The sequence below is a fragment of the Colletotrichum aenigma genome (genome assembly GCF_013390185.1).
Source record: "Colletotrichum aenigma strain Cg56 chromosome Unknown KSG_Cg56_contig01, whole genome shotgun sequence".
Lineage (NCBI taxonomy): Eukaryota > Fungi > Ascomycota > Sordariomycetes > Glomerellales > Glomerellaceae > Colletotrichum > Colletotrichum aenigma.
Genome location: NW_023500907.1, coordinates 475,095 through 493,098, shown reverse-complemented (window position 1 = coordinate 493,098; position 18,004 = coordinate 475,095). Strand labels below are relative to the sequence as shown.

At 54.2% G+C, this 18,004-nt stretch overlaps 7 protein-coding genes across 7 annotated transcripts; 2 read left to right on the top strand and 5 right to left on the bottom strand.

Annotated features, from left to right (window-relative positions):
• Window positions 1–87: 87 nt before the first annotated feature.
• Window positions 88–521, bottom strand: CGCA056_v000136 (uncharacterized protein; the record flags this gene model as incomplete). Its single annotated transcript, XM_037315397.1, has 3 exons — window positions 88–210; window positions 264–291; window positions 352–521. The coding sequence occupies 3 exons, from the start codon at window positions 519–521 to the stop codon at window positions 88–90; spliced, it is 321 nt and encodes a 106-aa protein (XP_037185541.1).
• Window positions 522–861: 340 nt separating this feature from the next.
• Window positions 862–1,707, bottom strand: CGCA056_v000135 (uncharacterized protein; the record flags this gene model as incomplete). Its single annotated transcript, XM_037315396.1, has 2 exons — window positions 862–1,432; window positions 1,502–1,707. 2 exons carry the CDS (start codon window positions 1,705–1,707, stop codon window positions 862–864), a joined length of 777 nt encoding a protein of 258 aa, XP_037185226.1.
• Window positions 1,708–2,386: 679 nt separating this feature from the next.
• rco-3-0 (putative glucose transporter rco-3) lies at window positions 2,387–4,337 on the bottom strand (the record flags this gene model as incomplete). Its single annotated transcript, XM_037315395.1, has 6 exons — window positions 2,387–2,649; window positions 2,706–3,117; window positions 3,182–3,561; window positions 3,616–3,737; window positions 3,788–4,163; window positions 4,217–4,337. 6 exons carry the CDS (start codon window positions 4,335–4,337, stop codon window positions 2,387–2,389), a joined length of 1,674 nt encoding a protein of 557 aa, XP_037185227.1.
• Window positions 4,338–7,133: 2,796 nt separating this feature from the next.
• CGCA056_v000133 (uncharacterized protein) lies at window positions 7,134–8,677 on the top strand (the record flags this gene model as incomplete). The annotated part of the gene is made up of 4 exons (XM_037315394.1): window positions 7,134–7,460; window positions 7,519–8,218; window positions 8,273–8,379; window positions 8,438–8,677. The coding sequence occupies 4 exons, from the start codon at window positions 7,134–7,136 to the stop codon at window positions 8,675–8,677; spliced, it is 1,374 nt and encodes a 457-aa protein (XP_037185220.1).
• Window positions 8,678–10,023: 1,346 nt separating this feature from the next.
• Window positions 10,024–11,160, top strand: CGCA056_v000132 (scyllo-inositol 2-dehydrogenase; the record flags this gene model as incomplete). Its single annotated transcript, XM_037315393.1, has 2 exons — window positions 10,024–10,350; window positions 10,417–11,160. The coding sequence occupies 2 exons, from the start codon at window positions 10,024–10,026 to the stop codon at window positions 11,158–11,160; spliced, it is 1,071 nt and encodes a 356-aa protein (XP_037185221.1).
• A 189-nt stretch (window positions 11,161–11,349) lies between these two features.
• Window positions 11,350–13,521, bottom strand: CGCA056_v000131 (uncharacterized protein; the record flags this gene model as incomplete). Its single annotated transcript, XM_037315392.1, has 6 exons — window positions 11,350–11,417; window positions 11,528–12,364; window positions 12,471–13,091; window positions 13,148–13,235; window positions 13,319–13,448; window positions 13,499–13,521. The coding sequence occupies 6 exons, from the start codon at window positions 13,519–13,521 to the stop codon at window positions 11,350–11,352; spliced, it is 1,767 nt and encodes a 588-aa protein (XP_037185222.1).
• A 997-nt stretch (window positions 13,522–14,518) lies between these two features.
• Window positions 14,519–17,753, bottom strand: CGCA056_v000130 (MutS protein-like protein 4; the record flags this gene model as incomplete). The annotated part of the gene is made up of 9 exons (XM_037315391.1): window positions 14,519–15,051; window positions 15,105–15,253; window positions 15,302–15,576; window positions 15,626–16,026; window positions 16,082–16,169; window positions 16,225–16,494; window positions 16,544–16,581; window positions 16,629–16,950; window positions 16,998–17,753. The coding sequence occupies 9 exons, from the start codon at window positions 17,751–17,753 to the stop codon at window positions 14,519–14,521; spliced, it is 2,832 nt and encodes a 943-aa protein (XP_037185223.1).
• Between the last annotated feature and the right edge of the window lie 251 nt (window positions 17,754–18,004).

The window sequence follows — 18,004 nt, the reverse complement described above, 5'->3', positions numbered from 1 at the left end:
ACCAAAATGATTCCATCGTTTCTCAGAAAGACTTTCGCATGATTGTCTTTACAACAGTTTCACTCAATTACATCTTCCGCTATTCGCTTATGTCTTTTGGTATGTATAGCGCGGCCCTAGCGAACTCATCACCCTTAATTCCCGTGGTTTGACGTAGAATGGTTCTGTCGCGTCGAAGTACTCGTTGTAGTAGTCTTTTGTCATTTGGTGCTTTTCGTCTCAATCAACAGCCGGAAATCTGAAGGAATATCAAGTTATCTCACCTTCATAATCCAGTCCACAGGCTCAGACCTTGTGATATCTCAGCGTCAACTCAGACAAACATCACTGACACCACCACGAGTAACTTACCATTTCTCAATCCACGTAATCGTCCCAGGCGAATCATGCACTTGATACATCTCAAAGTGCATCAACTCGGGCTCCCTCTTCATCCTCTCTATCGTCGGCTCGGCGGCTTCTAGGAACCTCGCCACGTCCCTCGGCCGGACGTGAACCGTTACGTGGAAAACCGTCGACATCGTAACTTGAATACGGGCTGCGATCCGATGAAGTCGATTGTTTTGTCAGACGAAAGACGTCGTCAAAGCTACGGAGCTATGATCCCGGGGACCGGAAGCTTTATGTAGCACGCAATAACAGTCGCCCCGCACGTCCGAGGTCGAGCCCAACGGTAGCTCAGAGGGTGAAACGTCTGATGTCCGACCAGCTCCGAGAGATGTCTTGCCGGAATTCCGGACGTGCACTGGCGTGGACTTGGGTGATGTCATCCCACAATTGTCCACGGAGTTAAGGCAGGCTTGTTGTTCAACCTTGAATTTGCTATGGGGAAGTATGTGATCAAGATGCTCCGACGGTTGGTCAATGCGCTGAACTTGATGGAGCAACCTCTGAATGCGAGACGTGATGCTTCTCGGCGGTCCCCTCGCTCCACGTCCTTCGGCCCTCTCGCTTCGAGGCGAGCCATGCAAAGAATAGTATGATCGCAGCGACTAGAAGAACACCACACGCAAGGGCTAGGGTGACAACGCAAGGCCCATAGGACGTTTTCAAATCCCAGAACGTCGCTGTTCTGCCCTGAGAGCTACCCACCCACACAAGAGTCCGTGCCGGCGTGCCTCTTCGTATCTTTTCGCAAAATCCAAACACGCAGCCCACAGCGGCGATGGTAAAGATGAAAGACAAGACGGATAAAGTGAAGATGGCGATATAGATGATTCGATTGCGTTTGATCAGCCATGCTATCGCCAGGATAATCGCCACACCAGTCGTCGCTATTGCAACAGCCGGAAGGACGAATCCCAGCGTCAAGTCTCGCGCGCTGCCAGCTGTGTTAAAGGAAGGGAAATCCTCATTGAGGCCTCGCATGACCACGGCGGGGTTGTAGCCTGATGTGCCGTTGCCTTTGACACAGCCTTCCGGGTGCGTTCCCCTATTCGCGAATTAGTCACTCAGCCTGTTTGTAATCGAAAGCAGATCAGCTCGTCTCATGGCTACTTACCATACTTCACTCGTATATTGACACCAGCCCCAGAGCCCGAATTGCACTCTGATCTCTCCGCCAGTCGCTCCTCTACGATCGTCGTGAGCACCCACAGTGAAGAGAGGCAAGCTGGTGTTTGGAATGGACGCGCAGGTGACAATGAGGAGGGCGAATGCCACAACCAACGTCAAGGCACCGACCGCAGTCAACAGTCGAGCACCCATGATGATCAATTGAAGAAGAAGGGCTGGAGAGGTCCCTCGGTGTTTGTGTGTGCAACCTTTTTCTGTGATTGTAATAGAGTCGAGTTCTGAATAAGACTAAACGACGAAGATTCCATGACAGCTTTATACAGACAAGATGGATCAACGGGGCAAGCCTTTTTGACAACTCGGAGTCCTTCTGCCACATGAGCAGGGCGAAATGCTCATTGCGATGGCGTGATGGTGTGTCACTCTCTCTTTGCAAGCGGGCGTGGTCTATGTATTGTGTCTAAGAATCTGACGTCAAGTTGAAGCTGGGCGCGAAACCGTGGCCCAATCATTTACGGATAATAGGATTCAGGATGAATGATCGTCGGCTGTCAGCACCTCATGTTGACAGTGCTGGTTCAGATACACTATAGTCTGCGCCGCACATCGACTTTTGCCTCTCAACCTCCTCTTAGGCTGGAAGTTTTTTCTTTCAGCCGTTTAGCCACAAGCGGGATCGCTCAAATGGCCCCGGGCGCCGCCCGCCAAGACCAACGCTCATCATCATTGGATAGATGTAGATGTACTTCGGAAATAATCAATCGCCCTTTTTGATTGGTTTTCGGACTGGTCAAAGACGTATTCTCAAGATTTTGGATTTCTATGAATTTGCCACATATAGCATTATAACAAGGGGGTATCTTTATCTCTCCTAAGCCGACATAGCAGGTCTCGTCTGCTCATCAACAACCTCCCTGAAGATCTGGTTCTTCTTCGCCACATCAGCCGTACCGCTACGGTCGCCAAAGACCTCGTCCATCTGCTCCAGGGTTCGGCCAGCCGTCTCGGGAACCAACCACCAGACCCAGACGAAGGACAGCAAGCAGAAGACGGCGAAGAAGATGTAGGCTCCGAAGCCTGTGTTCTGGACGAGGGGAGGGGTGATGAGACCGATGATGAAGTTGTTGATCCAGTCTGAATTATTGTTAGTCTCTGAACAACGAGAGAATATTGTGTCGCGGATAACTTACTGGAGCAAGTGGAAAGGGCTACACCCTTGGCACGGAGAGAGGACGGGAAGACCTCGGAAGGCATGGCCCAGGGGACAGGTCCCCAGGAAGCGCCGAAGCTGAGCATGTAGATCATGAGGAAGGTGACACTGACCCATCCCTGGGTCGTGTAGCTCGGCCAGTCATGCGAGTAGACACCGACAAGCGCGGCGATAATCGTGTGGGACACAAACATGAGGGCACTGCCGATAAGCAGGATGGAGCGACGTCCGAAGCGGTCCATGGTCCACAGACTGGGAATGACACCGACCAGCTGAACACAGTTGAGAACACCGGACATGATGAGCTGCATGTTGCTGTCGAGTCCCATGGTCGCGAAGAGGGTCGGGGAGTAGTAGATCAACGCGTTGATACCGACGAATTGTTGGAAGAACTATTTCACAGCGTGGTTAGCATCCATTTCTGGTGTTTTGGGCGGCCTGTGGTGGGGAGCATACCATCAGCAATACTCCGACTTGAGTGCGCTTCCAGCAGCCAGCCTTGAAGCAGTCGGTCCACGAGGCAACCTCCAGCTTCAAGCTGCTTCCAAGGTCATTGTTTCCAACAAGGGTCGGGTGGCGCTCGGCGGAAACGGAAGTCTGGAAGCGGGCCTCGGCGATAATCTCCATCCACTCGCGGCGGACGCGGGGGTCGGTGTCGGGCAGCGTGCGGAGCTTGGACAGGTTGTGGAGGGCCTCCTCTTCGCGGCCCTTGGACGCCAGCCATCGGGGAGAGTATGGGAGGAAGACGGCACCGAAGCCGAGGAGGAGACCGGGAAGGATCTGGATGAGGAAGGGGAGTTGCCACGACCAGTGGTTCGGGATGCTCTTGGTTCCGTCTGTGATGCATTAGTTAGGATGGCTCATAAAGCTGAGTGTCTGAGGGTGCTTACAGGTAATCCAGAATGAGATGACGATGCCGACGACAATCGAGAGCTGCTCAAAGACCAAAAGGGAGCCACGAATCTCGGGAGGCGAGATTTCAGAGATGTACAGGGGGACAACCATCGACAACCTAACCCAGTCAGCTTACGAAGATTCAGAGGTAGAGACTGCAACACTCACATGCCGATGCCCAATCCTCCGATGAAACGACCACCAACCAGCATGTCGTAGTTGAGCGCAGAAGTCTGGATAGCGGAACCAATTGTGAAGACGACAACGGCAACCATGATAGAGCGCTTGCGAGAGATCCAGTCGGCGATCCAACCCTGGTTAAGCGCGCCGATGAAGGCACCAAGGGTAATCATGGCCGTCATCAGACCCTTCTTGAAGCCAGAGCCGGCGGCGTGATCGGAGACTTCGGGGAAACGCTCGAGGAACTGTTCCATGACCAGTGTGACCGAAATGACACCTTGATCGTAGCCGAAGAGCAGACCTCCAATCGCTGAGAAGGCTGCGCAGAGGGCTACATAGTGGGAGGAGAAGATTCCGCGAAATCCTACGTCGAAAGTGAGCACGAGTTGAATAGTCTAGCAGATGATGTGTACGTACCTGAGGGTCCGTAGGGATCGAGAGCATCATCGGAGAGGACTGTCTCTTGCTGCTCGGTCGAGGCGCCGAACTTGGTCGACGACTTTTCCAAGTCGGAGGCTGATGCCGGTCGATGAGCCATGATGAACCGTGTGTGTACCGTATGAGTCTGGAGAAAGATTTGTTAGTTCATGACATTCTGACATGGTGTTGATGTGAAACGGATACCTGACTAAGCTGGGCAACGCTTAGGAGGCAGGCCGGATTGGGATGAACTCACTTTGGATAGTGTTGATATGCAACCCTGCGAGCTGGGGCCAAGTAAAGGGAAGAATGAGGAAGCTCAATCCAGTCTGTGAACCGGAATCAAGTACGGGGGGTATCTAAATATGTTGGTGAGAAGGGAGCTTGGGTCGCACTCGACTGAAGTCTCAAGAACGCAACATGATTCTCAAGACATGGCACGACGACGTCTTTATAGACTTTTTAGCTGGACCTCGCGTCCTCCCCTTCGGTTTCCCCAAATCCCTTGGCCAGGGCCAGCCCAGCTGGTCCCGAAGACGCCCGTTCCCAATTACACGGCATCGAAAAAAACAAGACAAGGGCAATGGGCGCCCCACTGCGCTTGGAAAGCCGTAGATACTCGACGGGACCTACGTATGGTATAGCCGCAGCGAGCCAATGGCCACGCGCTAGTTGTCACACACACACCCACACACACTCACTTGTCTCTCCCAAAAACAGGCACGCACTCCTCACACGTACACGAGCCGCTAAATCGTGGGGGAATTAAAAGAGGGTTTCTGGGGAATTGGAGAAATGGGGAATCCGTGTCAGCGTTCGCTCCGCTTCCAATACGCGGGCTGTCAGTGGCTGCAGGGCGGCGTGGTCACAGGGGAGGGGGCTAGGATGTGTCTGTCGCTGGACATATGGATTCCTCTTATTTTCGGCCATCAGTCCGGGTACCGCGAATTACGACCGGGGTTATGCCCGCGGCAGTTTTGGAGAAAACTTGGCCAAGGCTGGATATTGAGACACAGTTGTCGTTGCCAGTGGGTTCGCATCACCGCAGTCTGCTGCCTCTGCAGACAACACGTTGATGGCCGATGACAGCGCCTGACGGACGATCCCTGCTCCGCCCCTGTCCTCGGCAGTGGTCCGTTAATCGAGCGCCCGGAGGTGGGACTATGGAAGGACTTCGAAGATGGAACAGCCGTTCTGTCATGTTCTGTCTCCTGACTGATGACAGACCGTCTTTCCATACACCGCCAGGGGGTGGTTGTTGGAAGATTCTCGCAAGTGAGTTTGGCCGTGGGGGATGGAAGCTTTGGTGGGGAAGAAGAGTGTCTTCGAGGAGGAGGCTCGAAAAGCCCCGGAATCTCGCCGTGGAACACTCCACAGCAGATGGAGAAACCCCGTCTGGGGTGGTGGTCATTGGTCGCTATGGGTTCCTGTTAACGCGAGTCAGGGGCGGGCCGCCTCTCTACGGCTGTAACGTGCATTAACAGCTTCGTCATAGGCTAGGGGGGGTTGCCGTCTACCTAGCCAGCTATTCGTGTGTGCTCGCATTGCCGGGGCGGGATGATTTGGTAATTTGGGCCGGTGTAAAGCTCGCTGCCAAATGTGAGGCGGCCTAGGAGCTTTCTTCCTCTTCCACGCGGGGAAGCAAGTCGCCCCGATGCAGCCATTTCCCGTTATCACCAACCAGGAAATGCTTTTATCCCCTCGACCTTCCCTTGGCCACCACAATCGTCTCATTTTCACGAAAGAACAGCCGATTGAAGGTCGCAGACGACGGGGTGAAAGGGTCCAAAATCATGTCGTCGACATGTCTGGTACGTGTTTATTCCCACGCGGACTTTTCTTTTAATCTTCATCGTTACCCCAGATTGTCCACCCGCACGTTTATTTCTACCCCGGATTTCGTCTAAGCAGCCACGAGATCTGAAAGTCTGGAGTACATATGTCGTCTGGACTACATGTGGCGTGGCGTCTGGAGTTTCTTCACTTTTGGGGAGCAGAGTTCAATTGCTGACATGACTTTGTGGTTTCGGGGTTTCTGCTCTGTTTTGCGTCTGAGCTGGGGAGAAAAATGCCTGAATAGAGAATTCCCCAAAAACAAGTCGGGAATTCAGACCTCATTCAGCATCGAAACCCCAAAACCCACTCAGGCGCAACAACAGCCGCAGAGCCCCAAGGACCGCATTGCCAAAACCAGACCTGCAAAAAGCAACACCTCAAATGCGCGTGGAGCACCGATGACGCCGCCGCTCCCGCTGGTCCGCCGTCCTCTCGGGCCGACACCACCACCACCAACACCACATCAATCTCATGTATTCGATGCAAAGCGACTGGCAAGGACTGTGTCCCGGCCCCCACTATTCGGTTCAAGCACTCTACCGAGTAAGGCGGAGCTCCCTCTTGTCTTTTCCAGCGCCGTGACCGACATGCGAAGTTTCCTGTTGCAGCCGGCCCTTGCCAATGGACAAGTACCACGAGAATGACACGCCCCCCGGGGGCCCGGTTCCGCGATGGACCCGGTTTCTGTCGTTATCGTCGGCCTCTCGTCACGCGGACCAAGGAGCCAGCAGCAGCAGCTGAAGTGCGTTATTTTTTCATTGCGGAACAACCCGCTGATCACTTTTGTGTTATCGTCAGGACGCCGAGTGCATCGGAGACTTGGGTGCGCTACCCGCGGCGTTGTAAGTGTTTGCCCGCAACATTTTCGTGCTCTTCGTCTATTGTGCTTCTTGGCGTGTATGCTTGAGAATGGAGACCCGATAAGCCACATCCTCATCTTGTTTTCGTTTTCGATCATCGATGTTTAGTGTGTGACTTGTGAAGATTGACAACCGTCGTGTGCCTGGCAGTGCATTTCGTCGATGAGACGCAGGAACTCGAGGTCCTCTATTGGTCCGAGGATGGAAGCCCGCCCTTCATGAGGCAGGTCGATGCGCCGGCTCAGGAGCAGGCAGTCGTGCAAGCAACCTCGGAGAGGTCGAGGAATTCGTCAGTTCAGCAAGCTCTCCATGAGCATCTCCCCGTCGCTGCCATTAGTCCGTTCAATCAGCCTGCTTCAACTCCAGCCACGAGTTGGAAGGAGGTGCGGACTCCAACGCCATTGCCTACCGTCTACAGCTCGATACCGCCAGGTTCAACACTTGGACTGGCCAACTATGAGCATCATGGAGATGTTGTGTTTCCCTTTACACAGCCCCATGAGGTGAGGTTGATGAAGTACTACCTCGAATACATGTGCACCTGGGTTAGTCTTCATCCCTTCGTGATCAAGATCTATGCATCACGGTCTAAGAAGCATACAGTTCGACCTCTGTGACGCCCGCCGTCACTTCGCCATCGTCGTCCCCCAGAGAGCAATAACCTGCCCAACCCTCCTTAACGCAATCTTCGCCCTCTCCTCCCGCCACCTCAGCCTGCACGACCAATACGACCCCTACGCCTCGGACCGCTACCACCAGGAATGCCTCAAGCACCTCACCACGATCTCCAACGACTCCTCCGCCCTCACAAACGACGACCTCCTCGCCGCCACCATCCTCCTCCGCACCCTCGAGGAGCTTGACGTGCCCCTCATCGGGACGGACCACGAGGGCCACCTGCTCGGCATCCAGCTCTTCATGAACACGCAAAACGGCGGTCTGCCGCGCCAGAGCCAGCTGCGCCAGGCCTGCTTCTGGGTCGGCCTGCGCCAGGAGATCACCATGGCGTTCGCCACGCAGCGGCCCATCATGGTGAAGCTCGACCACCTCTTCATCGACCGCTCGTTCTCGCCGGCCGACGACGACTGCTGGGCGAACCGCATCGTGGTGCACTGCGCCGAGGTGGTGCAGTTCTGCTTCGGGGAGGTGGACAACCGCAAGAGCGAGTACCAGCGGCTTGTGGAGTACGACCGCAACTGGTTGAGGGCGCGGCCGTTGTCGTGGTTGCCGATTGCGTATAGCGAGCCGGACCCGGCGGCGGATCAGGCGTTTCCGCGGATTTTTTACATCAACCATGCTGTTGGTATGTTGGCCATGTGCCTCTCAGTGGTAGAACTTGAAATACTAACTTCAGTAGTTATCGGCAACGTTCATGGCACTCTTGCCCGGGCACTCCTCATGTGTCACGACGAAAGTATTCCACGCATAGGACCAGCTCGTAGACTGGCGAGGCAAAAGTTAGATGTAAGTTAACCCTCCAAACTGTCACTTTCACGCGAAACATTCTGATGAAGCAGCGCAGAACGACATTAGGACGCAAATACGAGAACTCTGCGGCACAGCTCTCTCCAACAAGGACACAATCCCAGCCATGTTCACGGCCTGCATGGGCGTGACCGCGTGCGGCGACCGGTTCACCGACCACGTGGAGCAAAGGGCTCTTCTCGACATCTTGGTCAAGACGGATGTGCACCACATGTGGCCGACGGCGTCGGCGCAGTCGCACCTGAAGCGGGCGTGGGGTTGGGAGGACGAGTCGTGAGACTCTAGCTGTTTTCGAAATGTCGATGGCATATTGTGAATTGTAGAATATCCACTTCATGAGTGGGCTGTCAATAGTCCCGAGACTTGTTAACAAAATGAAAAGAAAAAACGCATTAAGAACAAAAAGTCTGCTAAGTTCCATTTCCGTTGCATCTTAGCAGGTGACTGAGTCTCTGACTGACCAATTCCACCAAAGTTCGGCAAACTTGCCAACTAACACCCCTTGACGAATGATCACGCAGACATTGTCATACACAGCATATTTCCCGACAACCAACCCGAGTGCGAAAGAAGGACTTATGTTCGGCCAAGCTAACCTCAACTTCTCCAAACCGCATTTACCCCAGAAACTCATTAGCTCCCCGCAGCCCCCCGGTCCCCAGATTGTGAGGGGAAAAGAAGGGGGAACAGGCTGGGGGTTGGGGGTGGGCGTGGATGAGTTCCATGAATGCGGAGAAACCGAGATCACAGATATTGGCATCTTGACACCATGCACGCTGAACCCCATAAAGTTTCATCGCATTTGGGCCGAATCTCTGATTAGTCTTCGGCCCAGCAGTTGGGGTAGAGGGTGCCAAACGATTGCGTCGGCAACCACCAAACCCCGCGGCCCCCATTCGGACTGAGTTTCCCTCTCGTCTACATCCAGCATCGGGGCAACTTTCCCCGATCAGGACAGCATCCAGTCCGCAACGTCGCTTTACACATCCCCAGATCCCCCACCTGCTCTATCCAGAAAACACGGCAATTATCCCCTACAAAAATCAGGGTCCGTCGTCTTACACCAAGTTTCGCCTCAATGCCAATGCCATTTTCAGCCTCTCTCCAACTCCACGTCTCCAACATCCCCAACCTGCCAGCGCGTCGAAACCGCGTCTTGCCAAGTGGGCTTTTTCATGGTCTTCAACATGGCGCTTCTACTTTCCATAGGCCAATTCCTGGATTCCCTATCCACGAGGATGGCTTAATTGGACAGGCGGTCGGACTCGTCTGCTGGCGTCAGTGGCGTCTGCCCCACAGGTAAGACATCATGTCGGGATCCGAATCCCGACATGGATGCGATGAAGAAAAATAGAAAAGAAAATATGTCGTGGCGCGTGAAAAAGAATCGGTGAGGCCTGCATGAAAGGCGGCGGTATATAATCCGCCCAGCCGCCTTCCTCTGCATCCTCCCGAGATGACTTAGCAGCTCCTCTCGTTCATCCCCATTCCAGTGATATCCCCGCGGCAGCCCAACACCTCCGGCCTCACCTTGACGACCGCCTCCATTCCACGACGCCCTCACCTCTCCCTCCAGCTGCTGCCCCCCTCGGCGGTCAATCCAGATCCAGAACCACACACAGAATGTCAACACAAAAGCTCCACGTAGGCGTCGCAGGCCTCGGCCGCATGGGCAAGCGCCACGCCCTCAACTTCCACCAGAACGTCCCCCGCGCATCCCTCGTCGCCGTCTCCTCCCCCGACGCCGCCGAGCGCCAATGGGCCTTCGAGACCCTCGCCCCGCACGGCGTCGCCGTCTACGAGTCCTACGACGACATGCTCGCCCACGCCGGTCTCCAGGCCGTCTGCGTCGCCTCCGCCACCGCCGTCCACGCCGAGCAGGCCATCAAGGCCATCGACGCCGGCAAGCACGTCCTCTGCGAGAAGCCCCTCGGCACGACCGTTGAGGTGGTGAGTTAACACCGTCCATCCTTTCCCCAGAAGATCCCCGAGACACCATACTAAGACCGCCCAAAGTCCCAAACAGTAGTCGACGCATCCGTCCGCCGCCCCGAGCTCAAGGTAATGTGCGGCTTCTCCCGCCGCTTCGACGCCTCCTACCGCGACGCCCACGCAAAGATGTCCGCCGGCCTCATCGGCCGCCCCGCCGTCCTGCGCTCCCAGACCTGCGACGTCCTCGACCCCACGGGCTTCTTCGTCGCCTACGCCCAGTTCTCCGGCGGCATCTTCGTCGACTGCTCCATCCACGACATCGACCTCGCCCTGTGGTTCTTCGACGAGGACAAGAGCAAGGTGAAATCCGTCCACGCCGTCGGCATCACCGCCGTCGAGCCCGACTTGCGCAAGCACAACGACCGCGACAATGCCGTCGGCACCGTCGAGTTCTACGACGGCCGCATCGCCTACCTGTACGCCTCGCGCATGATGGCCGCCGGCCAGGAAGATTCGACTGAGATTATTGGCACCAAGGGCAAGCTGACGGTGAACCTGCTGCCCGCCGAGAACCACGTCAAGATCTACCAGCCCGGCGGCATCAGGCAAGAGCTGCCCCAGACCTACTGGGACCGCTTCAGGGCGGCGTTCACGACGGAGGCGATTGAGTTCACAGAGAGCGTGTTGGAGGACAAGCCTGTGCCGGTGAAGCTGACGTCTGCTGTTGCCGCAGTCAAGATTGGCGCTGCGTTACAAGAGTCCATGATCACGGGGCAAAAGATCTGGTTCGACGAGAGTGGAAACCGGACAGAGAAGGCTCAGTTGTAATCTATCCATATCAAAGCCTTAGACGACGGCCATGTGCAATAAAACCCTGGAAACGGGTGCCTTGTTCTTGCCGCCAACATTTGATCATGCCAAATCCTTCAGTCGTGCGTAACCATAGACATGCGTGGTTTAAAGCTTCTCAAAACATCGAATCGGGCTTGACACCCTCTTCTACACATTGTACATTTCTCAAGACTGAACGCAGTCAATGTTGGGTGCATCCGCGTCATACATCTTCTTGGAGGTCTTCGCGCGCTCTGCAATTGTCTTAGCAATCTGGACATAGAACACAGGCAAGGGGAACAGAAGTCTAGTGTGGTGAAGGGGTCTACGCACCACCAGAAAACAACTTGTTTCACAGACTTACTTGTAGTCTTGACATTGAGCCTTCCTCTTTCCACCTCTCGGGCCGTTTTGCGATCCAACTTGGGGCCGGTCTCAGCCGAGGCTGGGGCGGAAGTGGGAGCAAAGACCGGAGCCGGAGCAAAGGCTGGAGCAGGAGCGAAAGCCGGAGAAGGGGCTGGAGACGGTGCTCGGACGGGCTCTTCGTGGGGAGCTGGACGCTGGAGGGGCTCCTTGTGGGAGGAGGGCATGGTTCGGGACCCAGTAGCGGGGTTGGTATCGGCGGTTCGCTTCAACACCGGTTGCTCGCTGTGGACTTCGTCGGGCACAAGAGAATCCTGCTGGATGGAAGTGCTACCAAAGGCATAGCTACCACTGCGTCTGGCAGGCAACTCCAGGGTGTCATCTTGTTGGATGGACGAGCTGCTAAGGTGATACCCTCCACTTCGCCGATCAGATGTGGCTGGCTTTGAATGAACATCGCTGGTGCCAACACCTCGGGTGTGGACTGCCAGGGAAGCCTCGAAGCTGCCAGGCACATGGAATCGCGTCTTAGTCTTGTGGGCTGTTTGGTCAGGAGGCGTCATCTTGCTCTGAGTAGAAGGTCGCGAGGGGATGACACGACGCTTCTCCCGGATCTCGCCTTCCTCAGATCCCTCTTCGCAGGATTCGAATGCCTCCGAACTATCATCGGAAGGCGAAGCCTTTCCACTGGGTGTGGGGAAAGGCGTGGGAGCCCAAGATGACTTCACTGCGGGAGACGGCTTGGTGGGAGGTCCTCGCTTGATGGAGAGGGCGGGAAATTTGGGGGGGAATGGGAATTCTCGCTCGTCTTTGTAGGCGAAGTTGAAAGCGCCGGCATCTTCCAATGATGAAATAAGTTAGCTGTGTTCTGCTTGAAGCTTTTACTTCGTCTCTGAGTGTTATAGGCTCAAATTTGGGAAAAAGAAAAACAGGTCTGCACATACCCATGCCGCGGCTGAATCGTGGGCCAGCAAACGGAGTAGATCCAGCATCAGCGGTCCGCATCGAGTCGGGGCCAATAGCTTCAGCCACACTAGGAGGACTCTCCAACTTGATTTCCTTGGACGTATCCGGAGTCTTCGGGCCCTCGCTTGCGCTCTCCGGGGCAGGTTTCTTCGATACCGGGGTGTCGAAGGTTGGGAAGTCGATGGCGGAGTCGTTGACTCTATGCTGCTTCTCGGCGTCGGCTAACTTCTTCTCGGACTCCTCAGTCACTCGCGTGATCTCGCTGACGGCAGTCGACAGGGTTTCGAAGCAGAACTTGGGGTCGTCTTGAAGAAGATTGCAGAAGTCTTGCTGCTGGAGGAGCATGCACAGGTAAGGTCCAATGGCCTTCTGGAACTCCTGCTTCAGGTCATCGTGGGCGTCGCTGGCCTCGTCGACGATGATGTCGGCCACCGCCATGAAGTCTTCCAACAGATCGACGCGCTTATCGAGGATGTCGCTCAGGTTACGGCCGACACGAGAAGCGAGTTCAGCCGTGAGGTCGGACACGCCAAGAGACGCGGCAACGTCGTGGATCGTGAGGAGATCGAAAATCTCGGGCTTGTGGGGCAGCGCATCATCTGAAAGTTGTCAGTTGGAGTTGGCAGAAAAATTGGCGCAGGATCTGTGAGTTTACCTCCGACGTACAACCACTTGAGAACGGTTTCCAGCGCAGGGGCTTTGAAGAGGTGGTCCTTCAACGCGAATTTCTTGACGCGGTCGTCCTGGTAGAACACGTGGTTAGCAAAGCTCCTGTCGAATGCAATAGGCAAAAACAAATGGGAAGTGAAGAGGAAGTTTGAGTTACCATTGCGGCCTTCTGATCGACGAGAAAGTCCACCATCTCGCTCCTTCCTCGGATGACCTTGTCGTGCAGCTCCCACTTTTCTTCGCCCATCATGAGCCAGATGTCAGCATCCTTTTTGGTCTCCCAGAGGCTACGAGACTGTCAGCAGGTGCGAAGAAAGACTCCCGATTGATTTCTTACGAGGCGATGTCGGGATCAGCCATGGCGAAAGACTGGGGAGTTGATTGCAAGTTGGTGTGATTGTCGTATTTTGGCGTGTGTTGGTGTGCCTTAGAGGGATGGGGAGAAGGAGAAGATATTTCCAAGTTGAAAACTCGGTACGAGGCAGAAAAGAAATCCTCGAATACAGAAGAGGTGGCGGGGTGTAGAAGGTAGAAGAGTTAGCGTGAGATGTCGTCAGGAGGATGCAGGTGAGGAACCCAAAGGAAGGTAGGTAGGTGCCTGCCTCCCATCGACTGCCCGAGGAAGGTGTGGGACAAGCTGTGCCTTCTCTCTCGCTCAAAGAAAAGTCGAGGTCAAAGCTTGTTGCGTTCACAGATTCACCCAATTAGACAGGTATCTTTGTTGTTTGAACGGTCTGGGTTGTGGTCAGGTGAGGTGAGCGGTCCATGCTTCACCTAGGTGAGCTGGCCTGAGGCTGATGCCCCCCTCTAACCACCCGCCCCTTGCTATTTCTTTGAGGTTGCGGTAGGATCTGTCAACCAGTTACAACTAAGAGATGGGCCGAATGGTCTAGTTGGTAAAGCATCTCTAACAACTTAAAACCAATACCACCCGATGAGTTTCTGGTTACTCTGTTGAGGGTAGGGGCGCTCAGTTCGAATCTTGCAAAAAACAATAAGCAAGGAGGGCCTAACGGATGACCGTCGCGTTATCTTTTGATTTTTTGATTTTTTGAACATCTTAACAATTTATTTTTTGCCCAGGTCTTCTTATCCCCACGGAAGCATTCAAATTGAGGATGCGGCGATGTGCTCTGAGAACACACTCGCGCGGTAAGAGGTTTCCTAGGTCCCATTCTCACAACGATCCGCGCGCATACTGCAGACTGCAAACATTTCCAGCAGGATGTTTATCTATCCCATACCTCGAGTCCTCAGTCGCATGGGCAAATTCACTTGTGCATCGTCATTAAGCACTTCCCCTCCCAGCTACTTCAGCTAATATCCTCGTGACAAGTCCAACACCTCGAACACAACGCTACGCGGTCCTAGCTGGACTGCGTGTCGACAAAGACTCGACATCGACTGAGTCAAATACATCATCATCTTCATACGTTTCGTCTTCTTCTTCGTCGAGGATCTCCTCGTCGGAATCCTCGTCCGGACTCCCTGCAACACGAAGGGCTTCGAAGCGCTCCACAAACTCCACCTGGAGGCGCTTCAAGTAGCTCGCAAGGGCAGCATCATCCATCTGGGAATTCCGCGCCTGCTTCAACTGCTCATGCAGGCTGAGTACCAACTTGCGCTCGCTAATGAGCCGCCTTGCCTCCGATGTTTGCTGTTTCTTCAATCTATCTTTGCGGATGGACCGAGAGACTTGCTCCGCCACGTCTAGAAATCGCTCAGGGAAGTTCATTGCCTTGGCGAGTAAAATGCCGTACGGTATCTCGTCTACCTTGCCAGATTCAACTTTGTAGGTCATGGTCAACCTGGGATCGCCCCTGGATGTATTCGAAAGATGACTTGCGAGATGGAGGTTGAGGACTCCGGGACGATCGTTCAAAACTTCAGCTATTGGGATGTCAATGAATATCAACGCATCTCAACCGCCTAGGACTACTCACCGAGTTGCGCAAAATGCGTTGTGAACCAGACCTTCGCTCGACTTTGAATGAGTGCTTCTGCCATAGCAATTGCGATTGCGAGTCCATCACGAGCACTCGTGGCTCGACCAAGCTCGTCGATGATGACCATGCTTTTGTCATCCACATTGCTACATATCATTAGCAGTGGCATATCCCGAGCAAGAATTGCGACGTACTTGAGTATAAAGGCCATTTCCCGCATCTCCTTCGAAAAGGATGACAAATTGGCCTCGATGTTGTCATCTGTAGACACTCTCGCGAAGATGCTGTGAACGATGGGGAGTGTAGCACGCTCGGCCGGCACAAAGCATCCAATCTGCGCCATGATCTGAAGCAGGGCAGTGCATTTGATATAGGTAGTCTTGCCGCTCATGTTGCATCCGGTGATGATCTGGAATCGGTAGTTGTCATCCGCGTAGAAGTCGTTTGGGATGCATTCTTCCTTCAGTTCCTATCACTCTCTTTCAGAAAACGTGGAAGAAGTAGCGCGGGAAACATACCCTATCCAGGATTGGATGTCTTGCGGCCTTGAGTGCCAACGTGTCGGAAACCTCTGGTCGAACCCAGTCGTAGGTCGAGCTGACATGAGCAAACGAGGCCAGCGTATCAAGCAGAGCGACTGATTCACAGATACGATAAAGAACCGCTATATGAGTTCTGATGTTGTCGATGAGATCCTCAGTCACCTTGTCGCATTGCATGGCGATCTCAGCCACAGAATCGGAAATCCGCTGATCGAGTTGCTTGAGGCGGATGGTCATGCATTCGAGATTGCCGCGCTTCACGACTCGGTTGACAAGAAGGTCCGGGATTGGGCGATCTTCGAAATTTACTTCTCGCATGCGGAGAGAGTAGCCACGCTTTGGATCGTACTGAAGTTTGGCATCCAGATCAAGTTCACCTGAAACTTGTCAGAATGCGAAATTGTACTCGCGCCGAAAAGGATGTCATCATACCGTTGACCTGGTCCACATGCTTGTGGACATCTTCTGTATTTTCCTTGTATGCCTGCCGAGCGACATCCAGAAGACCGTTGACACCAGCCTGCAAGTGGTCAGCGGGATGAAGCCAGCAAAGAGGCCGCTGCCGTTGGAGCTACCTTGACGGCAAAAGCTCTTTGATTGCGCTGATCGAGAGCTTTCTTGGTATGGGTGACATCTTCGTGGATTGTCTCGTATATCAAAGTTCGCAGAGGGGCAATCATTTCAGGGCGGAAAAGGCCACGGATCTTCGTTAAGAGCGGCGAAACAGCAGGTCTCATGGCTTGATACAGATCGGGCAACCCATCGACAAAGGCTTTGACTTTGAGAACATTGTCCATGGAGGATTCTGTTGCTGCGATGGACGGTTGAGGCGGCACAAGGACGAGCTTTCCCCGGTCAGCATAATCATCATCAGATCGTGCCTTCATAACATACCCGGGTCAACATCTTCTCGACGTCGGGGAAGCTCAACGCTGTCAAAGTCAATGAATGCCAATCGCCTTCGCTGGGATATGTCTACCTTTTCTGACTTCTACAAACATGTCGACAGATTTGTGCAGCTCCTCAACAGCTTCATATCTCGGATCCAAGTATGCTTCCTTGAGTGTACTAGGTTGTAGCAAGTTGCTGCGCAGGACTCGCGAGCCCATTGGCGTTTTCGTCTGGTTTAACAGCCCGACCAGGCTGTCCTTTGACTGTGGTTTCCGAAGGTTTTGAAGAATTTCGAGTGATAAGATGGTTGATACATCGATCATCATGGTGTCTTCGCACGATTGGAAGCGTACTCGCAAGGAGTTGGGGAACACGCGAATCGCATAATGATCCTCGATAAAGCTGACAGCCTGTTTTTCAATCAGTGTCTGTTATGCATTAGGGACACAAGACATACCGCGGCGAACGAACAAGTCGCATAAAAGCTGCCCTCCAGAGCTACTTTGATTGACTCGGCATCCTCTCGAAAGGCACATGTGTTGACTCGGTGCATGCCCTCTAGCTCTGACCAACACCTTCTGTCAACGGGAGCAATCTTGGTGCCAGGCATATTCTCTTCGATATGGCTGTACAGTCTCGACTTTGGGTTCGGCGGGCAAGCCGTGCTGACAATCAAGACGACGTGGGGCTCCATAATTTGAAGCTCGTGGATCGTTCTGGTGAAGAACCGACTGTCTGAGATTTGGCTGAGAATGACCTCGCCAGTGGCAACGTTGATCGATGCCATGCCAACTGAGGGAGTAACTCCTCGGGCTTCGCTCAGCGCGCACACGATTTTGTGATTTTCGCTGTCAGGGAGGGGAGTCCGAGAAGTCCGACTACTGTAGGAAGTGCCAGGACGAGAGGTGTAAGATTGGCCCGATTTGGGGGCGCCCGACTGGTCAGAGGATGGCATGGTCTGACGAGAACCAGTGGTGCCGCTGGTGTCATCATAGTAGTCGTAGCTTGGGGTGTAGACTAAACCCGCCCCGCGGTCTGTAGAGGATGATGCTCCAGGGGTCGCGGTGAAGTAGGTAGAGTTGGTGCTCTTATTGTCGGGACCTCGAGCCTGAGACGAAAAGTATGGCGATGATTCCCGGGAGATGGGTGTTCGTGTCTGCGCGGTTCGGAATGATGCGACCGACCTCGCGCCGGCCAGACGTCGGTCCTCCATGGCGACGCGGTGTGGAAGAGACAAGGTCAGATGTTCGTTGGTGGCCCAATCTGGATGGCACCTACTGATCTCTTGAGTCCTCGATCAGTGTAGTAGAATTGATTCTCCAACAAGTTCGAAAGTGGGAGATCTCCAGAAGAACCTGCAAAGGCATGGACATCGAGGCAATCACGACCACGAAGGGCACCTGCCCGACTTACACGGCCGAGAGCCGGGGTTGTCCCGGTCGAATGTGCCTCCAATTGGGATGC